An 8,842-nucleotide genomic window follows, 5' to 3' on the forward strand; every position below is an offset into this window, starting at 1 on the left:
TGACAAAACTTGCTTTTTTTACAATTAACCAGGCCCTGTTCAAAAAGCAATGTCAAATTATGAGTAAACTTATTTTGAAACCGTTGAACAACTGGCCACGGGTCTCTATTGTTATACGGTGCCAAAACAGCTTCCTTCTCAGTTTGTAATGTTTTTAAAGATGATATTTGAAATTGAAATTTCACCATTTCCTTTGCACCATCCCAGATAAAATTTTCGTCAAACGTTAGGAGAGAAATTGCCTGACGGTCAGAACAATCAGCCATAACATTCTGCGATTAAACAGGAACGGGCAAACCACTAAGATATCCTTCACGACCAGACCATGATCTGAATACTAAGCACACAGAAAAGCTTTCACGGGCCTCTCCATTTCCAGCCATCAAGAGGGTGACATGCGTTCCAGTAATTGCTTGCTCAAGGATGTGATGTCAGACTGGACCTGTCTATAATGGTGTACCGATAACTGAACTGTAAGGCTCAGGGACGGTGTCAACCAGCTCTCTCTCACTGGGGGAGGATCCGATGTCAAACTGGACCTGTCTATAATGGTGTACCGATGACTGAACTGTAAGGCTCGGGGACGGAGTCACCCAGCTCTCTCTCAGTGGGGGAGGATCAGATGGGGGAGGATCAGATGTCAAACTGGACCTGTCTATAATGGTGTACCGATAACTGAACTGTAAGGTTCGGGGACGGAGTCACCCAGCTCTCTCTCAGTGGGGGATGATTTAAAGATAGACTGATGACCAATCCTGGCAAAGACACCAAGTGAAATACGCCCGAGTTTCACATCTCAATTGAAGGATGAAGCATTCATTGAGTGTTTTGCTCAAGGACACGAAGACGAAACAGCAGTGATCCTTCCGACAGTGGAACCCATGACCTCCTGATTATGAGCTAACCACTATCCCATTCGTCTCCCAACAAAAAAAGCATTCATTTTCTCTAATTAGATATTTATTTCCCAGGAGATGGAAACAAATCGATGTTTACCAGAACTGTACCGACACTTGTCATTATAGGAAGGAAATGATTATAGATTTTTTCCCGTAAAAGATTACATCAGGTGCATCAGGTGACAAATGGCCACACCTCCGCCAGAGTATAAAAACGACGGATGTAGCACAGATGCTGACATTATGGATTCGTTAGCGTAGCTCTGTCCGTAATGACTGGTGGTCCAGGAAAATAGAAATGCAGTTATACACAATGTCGTAGTGCAGTTGTTATGCATACGAACTTGCAATGCTGGAGTTTATATTAAGAACATATTTACGCAACAGGACATTTTCAAATTCAATTTCAAATTTGTAACAGTGCCAAAATGTGCACAGTGTTAACAGATGGAGGGACAGACACCATTCTGAATAGTTATTTTACGAGCTCTGCTGACTTTCGTCAGCTAATAATATAAACCATTTATATCAGGTTAGATCTCATCTATCAAAAGAGAAATTAACTTTACCTTCAGATCATCACAGTCGATATCGTGAGTGATATGCCGTAAAGATCACATGATATCTATAGTACTACATCACGCTGAGACAATACTATGTATCTTATCATAGACCTGCGATGCGTTGCCATGGTGATGATTGACAGGGTTAGTGGGTGTGGGGGAGGAACCAGTTCCATACATTGAACATCGATATTGAAATGTCACGCCAGTAGCATGATCGTCTTTAGAGGCGACTCTTTTTTTCCTTCAATTGTTATGTCTTTGACGCTTCAGGGGTATGCTGTTTGAAATTACTGGTGATCTAGGAAAATAGAAATGCATTTATACACAATGCCGTAGTACATGAAGTTATTATGCATACAGATTTGCCGAAACTTAGTGTTGATACAATTTGTATATCTGTTTACAATACAACAATGCGGAAATTCATATATAAGTACGTATTCATGCAAATGGAAATGTTCAAATTCAATTACAAATTTACAAATCTTTAACAAATGGCGAAGGCCTTTAATACACATATACCTAATGAGCACGACCTAGGCCTACGACCTTTGAAAAATAAGATTGTCTACTTGCAATGGCCTTGACCTTTACTGAATCTAACCTCCAGACACAAAACTACTTTGACGGCTTTGAATCAGCACTGCAGTTGGCAGAAGTAAGAAAAGAATTTCACATTTTGTCATCCGAAATACAGATGCTTCTGACTGTGCATGTGAAGCATATGAAAATGCCATTTGAGTACATTTTTACCAACAAGAATGTCCACATTTTGTATCAGGTTAAGCACATACATGAATGAGTGTCGCAGCAGTGTCTGGTACGTGCATAGCCTCATTTAGATAAACTGAAAGAAATCCATCATGTATTTTGGCCAGCAAATGTTCTTGCACACTGCAAGAAGAAGCCCACGGTATTGATCAGGGTCATAAGCACAAGAATCTACCGGGTCGTTTTCCAGAACTGCGCATAAAATTCTGCCGTCTTTCCAACAGGGCATGTTGGAATGAAGAGAGACATCTGGTTGTGAAGTATTCAAGCGTCTGTTTGTCTAAATTATGTTCAATGATATTGTCATCCGTGGAATGATATGTTAATTATAGATGTCTCCGAGGAGTCTCTAGAAAGCACATGTTTCAACCACCATCAATTGTGCCAGGAACGTCAGTCATGTCATGTCGAGACTCTCGGCCGAAATTCACGTCAGAAGTCAACTTCTGCAACGTGGCTACACATATTTGTACAAATCACAAAAAGGCTCAAAGTTTTCTGTTCTTTTTGATATTAGGGAGAAAATATCAATTTCTTCTCGAGTGTTTTAGTTAGAGAAAGCAACATGTCAAAATATTTGTCTAAGAATAATATGGAATACTGTGCTTTAGGATGAAACAACTTTTTGCTGATTTTTCACAGAAGGGGAGAAATTACAAATTCTTTTAGGATGTTTTTTGTTTAAACCTGCAGAGAGTCACGTCTTTGAAACAACATTGAGGTATCAAATTTCATCGCTGATAAAAAGGGGACAGCACTAATCATAGACAAAATGCGACCAATCTATCGGAGTGTAAAACTATCTAACAAAGCTTTTCAAATATTTCATCAATCCTTCCCTACCTGTTTAATAATCGCTGTTTGCGCTAACTTTGCCGCATCCGGTTTCGTCTCGCCATTTATCTCCGCGACTGAGTTTGTATCACCATTCTCTGAATCCATCATTTGGAGGATTTTCCACGGTTTCTCCGTATCCGGCCAAACGAAAGCCTTTGCAGGAACTTTCACACTATTATCTCTGAAAAACATAGAAGAGGAACCCGCTCTGGTTAAATCCTTAAACCGTCAAATACGTATATCCTAAACTTTCCAAAATCCTAAAATCCTATGCGGAATCCTATGCCGAATTGGATTCCCGATCTAAACCACATCCACGGAAACAGAACACAAACGCAGATCGCTGGCGGAATATTCCAAATTTCGGACAGAAAAACACCACGTGTGTTTATAGAAGTATCCATGGATTGACACATGCACAGAATGTACTGCAGTTACTTCAATGTATGCTATATTATTCAATCCCGTTCATCAATGAGCTCCCATAATTAATACAAGCGCGCTGACTCACATTTAATATTAATTCACCAAGCTTTAAGAAGATGCACGATGTCTCCGCTGCCGACAACATAAGCAAACGTGCCTACGCGAAATAATTATGTTGAGCGCAGAATGCTGCGGCCCCCTGACTCAGGCGGATAATCAATGACGTTGTTGCCATGGTATTTGCATTAGGAGCTGTTACCATGGCGACGGGCCATGAGGGGAATAAGTTATTGAAGCAATACATGCGGCGACTGTGAATATTTGCGCCAATGATTTATTTTATGAGCGTGTAATCTTTGGCGCCGTTTAAGGTGCCGAGCAGGGCGTGTCGGGATCTATTCTAGAAAATGCACATGGCTCATTGAATCCTGCCAGACCACATGTTCTATGAAATATGAAACATTTCGAATCAATGCAGGAATAACCAGCTTGTTTGGCATAAGAAATGTGAAGATCCTTCATTTTTTTATCATACTCATCAACTGGGTCCTGATTGAACGAATGATCATACTTTTAGAACGCTGCACATGGCTCATTGAATCCTACGAGTCCACATGTTCTAAAAGTTATGAAAAATGTCCAACTTTCTGAAGCTAATGCATGGATTACCAACTTATTTGGCATAAAAAATTAAAAGATCCATCAATATTGATCATACTCATCAACAGGCCCGGAATGAACGCATTATCATACTTATGTTATCCAGCAACTGTTCACTAGTTAACCTCCTGAACCTCATGGTCTCAAGATGCAAAAACCTTGGTGGTCAAGATGACTAATTAACAAATCTACTAGATTGAATGAAAGATCAGACTTATGATATGCGGCAACTGTCTGTCCTCTTACTTTTCAATCACAACCTAAAAGACAGAGTTTCATAAGAGGTTTTGGAATAAAATGTGTAAAATGCCCCTCTTGCCTTCAGCCATGAAGTGATTTTGAAGTGACTTCCACAGATTCTCTCCCATTTTGCACAAGGTGGCTAACACTAGCAAAACAACTGCCCTACAAAAGACATATTCACATAACAACAACCAGCTATACTGCATCCGTCTCATGTACAACATAAACGAGAATATATCCATCTATAATGGCTTCAGAAACCCATGGCTGATTAAACTACGAATAAATCACAGGACGTGACGAGAAAATACTCATTAAAAATTCATTGAGTGATCAGGGGTGGATCGGGGAAAACAAAGACACAAGATGCCAGGATGAGGAATAAATGGACTTCTATTGATTTTACAACGTTGGGGATTTGGCGTGCAACTTTTTGTGGGATGGACAGGTCGAATCACTCGTAGGTGACTTTGCTGTCAAATGGACTCTATTTTGGAAGGCAAAGACAGCAGAGGTTTTGTCCTGGAATTGGGTTTGCAGGCAGAAATACACGCAACCTAACTCTGTAGACTTGTACGGTGGCTGGGAAAGGACATGGTGATTTTTTGTTCAATGACAACGTTTATTTTTTATCTCAGGCGCCTGACTTATCAACCACCCGTTTAGAACTTTCAGATTTGTTGTTTAGAACTCTGTTAAGTGCCGACATAGCCGTCTCTCCTCCTTTAAGTTGGATTTAATCGATAATTGTATTTTATCCTCTTTCCATGATTCGACAATGTTTGTTCTTTCTCTAGTTTTTTTGACAAGAAACCTTAAATCAATTTCTCTTGGCCTTATATCGAACATCATATAAAATATACATAATGCACTAATGGAATATTGGAATTAATTATCGCCAGGCAGACGACAGATGCGGCACGCATTTCTAATTAGTCCATTTCATTAACTTAATAATGAGTCTACATCATCATATTGCCAGATAATCTATAAGCCTCATTAGGACAATTTTCATAATTCAAGGCTGGGACTGCTTTCAGGTTTATGCAAATCTCATTACAGCAGGACCTCCCTATTAGAGACATCTTAGGGACTAACAAATGATGTCCTTAACTGAGAGGTGTCCTGATTATAGGGGTAAAATTCAATGGTAATGACCAATTTGGGAATAAAGGCGGTGTCCTTACAGCATCAATACAATACAAAGTTGCAATTTTCACAGGCATCGGCAATAAGAACATTTCTTATGGACAGAACTGTAATGAGGAGATATGCATCACAATTGGCTGTAATCAACTTGCTTTTGAATATGAATAAGGTGAGGTGGAATGTTTGAAGACATAAAAGTGGTGTCTTTCCGCAAAAAGTTTCCAAAGATGAAAGAAACCTTCTTGCTAGAGACGACCAGGGAATGAAATACTAATTAACCAGAAAAAACACATCAAAGACATTGAAAATAAACACGAACGGATTGGCAAAGAAAACGATGCGATGTGTTTTATAAAGGGTCAGCCACTCGAGCAAATTGAGTGAAATTGGGCGGTTTTAAGCACGGGCTCGTCCCTCGAGAATCGCAGGAGAAATTCCTCATTGATTGAGATCAGAATGAGATAAATATACAGTTTCCTCGACAGCTGAGTGAAATACTCCCAGTATCCCGGCAACATAAAATATTCATTCCAGCAATCAGTGCATAAAAGGTTGGGACAGCAGACAAATTAACCCATTTCTACCAGTGTTTGGAGGTAGTTCTAGATTTTTGTCACCTTCCCAAACTCGGTGCTTCTTTGTTGTTTTTTTACATTCAAGGACAAGTAGTTTGGCAATTTACCGCAGCTAAGTGGATCACCCTGTACACACCAGCTAAAGGGACCACCATTCTGCGGAATGCCACCTGACACCAGAAGGAACTACTATCCATTGAGAGTCCACCACGACACTCTATGATGTCCTTGGCAGACCACCGACACCCGCTAAAGGGACCACCATCCAAGTAAATGCCACAGTGCAATAACCTCACATCCGTGCCACGCCACCTCATACCATTAAGAACTTGGTTAAAATAAAGCAACATAAATATTTCAGCTCGTTGCCCGCTGCCAAGCAATTCCCTTCATTATTCAGTGGCAGCGTCCTCCACAAAAGCCACTTACGGAAACGATAAAAAAAATCTCAACACGAATGCAACGTGGTTGAGCAAGACTAATCTGGATTAATGCGGTGGGGAAAAATTGACACAGATGCCAATAATATGAAAGATATGATAGACGAAGTAAGATGAAATTGTCTGACCCCTTGGTGAACAAGCTACATTAGAACCTCTCTATACGAACGCCCACAGGACTGACAAGTTATGTCCTTGAGAGAGAGGTGCCCCGATTAAAGAGGTCAAATTGAAGATAGCCGTTGAACATCCAAAGATCAGGAGTGGCTTCTGCCAAGGATGTTTATTGTTCCTTCTGGCCAAGGATGTTTATTGTTCTTTCTGGCCAAGGATGTTTATTGTTCCTTCTGGCCAAGGATGTTTATTGTTCCTTCTGGTCATTTCCGTCCTCTCTCAAGGAGACGTACACCATATCTCCTACAGATGCTCCCAGGTGCTAATGACATTAATTGTTTGCTAAACGCAACACCATGCCTTCATATCAGGGGATGGCCACTGAACAGTCTGAGATCAGAGGTGACTTCCTCCAACATACATTTATCGATCCGTCAGGTGCCTTCCGTCCCCTATGTCTAATCAGGAGTTGAGTGAGTGAGTTCAGCAGCTGCTGATTGCCCACTTCAAATTGTATATTATTTCCAAATGTTCCATTGGTTTTTCTGGTGGTGTGACCCCCTCACAACGTTTTCTCATCAACGGTTAAGATTTGATCAACACTTAGTACTCCCCACTTCCGACTGCGTCTTAGGACTGCATCTTGGTCTCATTGAAGAGGGGCGCAATTCTCCAGGCAAGAACTGCCGTCTCAGGTCCGACGTACAGACACCATTTCTGAAAAGAACATCTTTACAAGACATCCTGTATCTGTCTCATAAACATTTACCGAAAGTACGACCTCCTAAACAACATGACTAAGCGCCCGACATGTTTAATTCATGAGCGAATCGGAATGGCAAGTGACACACAGACATTCAGGTAACCACGGTTACGAGGCCCCTAAGAAAACCAGCAACTGTAATAAAACACCATTGAAGAGATTCAGATATATCGGCTGAAAGAAATGATTAGTGATACAAAAAAATGACAATTTCACGGATTAGAGGACACTTTTAAAAATACAGTGGAACCTCCACAAGCGGATACTTCTCTATAAAGGACACCCTCTCTATTAAGGACACTAGTTTTGTTCCCAAATTGGTTGTTTCCAATTTATTTTACCTCTTTAATCAGGACAACTCTCTATTAAGGACAGCACTTGTCAGTCCCAGGAGGTTCTACTGTACACTTGTGACTGAAAAAAGTTCCCAATTCACCTTTATCAGTCGGGAGAATAGATGCACTTTAAGTCACTTTCATGTTTGCGATCCTATCGCAGGTTGCAGCAACAAAAATCCCTTGTTTGCTGGGCCCCTAACCTCCTCAAAGCAACCCAGGAGATAAAATCTGAAATCTTCTCAACAAGACGCCAATTTCAATCAGGTAACTTCACAATGTTGCTAATGAACATGGAAAGATGAAATCGATAGAACATCACTGGAGACGACGAAATTATGGACTTGAATTATAAATCATTAGTTCTGGTGGAAAGGAATCGACAACCAGATGACATTCGAGCTATTCCAAAAGAAGCAGAAGATATTTGATAATTTGCATCAACTTTAAGTCTTTGGATTGAGATTTGTTGCACTCGCTGGTTAAAAAGCTAGGCTCATAATCAAGAGGTCGTGGGTTCAATTAGAAACAGATCGCTAAGGAAGGATTACTACTGTTTTGTCTTAGAGTCCTTGTGGACCTTGAGCGAGACACTTAATCCTAAATTGCTTTGTCTATTAAATGAAGCATAACACCGAGGTCATCAAAGTGGACAGTAGCTTGCTATGAACTCCTCCTTTGGTCAAAGACAAAGTCACCAGACCAATAAACCCAATTGGTGCCTAACTGTAGTGGCACACAGAAATGCTCATCCCAACTTGAGGAGGAATACTCTCTGGAGGATAACACCTCCAATTGCAGAGCGAAGGCTGTCGAAAATTGCATTCACACCACTAAGTAGCATGTTTACACATTCGGCAAAGAAAAGATCAGACTATGCTAATCTGAAAAGCGTAGCTTGTGAGATAATCCCTGTCTATGAATTAGACTCAGCTATCAATGAAATGCTATCATAGCTACACATAGCTTCTTCATTATGGACACCATTCATAACATACCCGTCATTTATATTAGTACTACTGACATCGACAGTTTTAATTATTCCCAGATTAGCATAAGCATAT

General features: G+C 40.5%; 1 protein-coding gene across 5 annotated transcripts in view; it reads right to left on the reverse strand.

Moving 5' to 3' along the window:
* LOC135500719 (POU domain, class 6, transcription factor 1-like) overlaps positions 1-8,842 on the reverse strand; it is a 29,390-nt gene that overhangs the window by 13,672 nt on the left and 6,876 nt on the right. For 2 of the 5 annotated variants that reach the window (XR_010449510.1, XM_064792348.1), the window contains exon 1: positions 3,080-3,631. Coding sequence is in view for 4 of the 5 variants with exons in the window: in XM_064792348.1 (XP_064648418.1) it covers positions 3,080-3,265 (186 nt within the window). In the remaining variant the exon portion in view is untranslated. Of the gene's footprint in view, positions 1-3,079; positions 3,632-8,842 lie in introns of those variants that run through there. The other 3 variants (XM_064792349.1, XM_064792350.1, XM_064792351.1) reach the window with 2 other exon arrangements.

This window comes from Lineus longissimus, chromosome 16 (assembly GCF_910592395.1).
Source record: "Lineus longissimus chromosome 16, tnLinLong1.2, whole genome shotgun sequence".
Classification (NCBI taxonomy): domain Eukaryota; kingdom Metazoa; phylum Nemertea; class Pilidiophora; order Heteronemertea; family Lineidae; genus Lineus; species Lineus longissimus.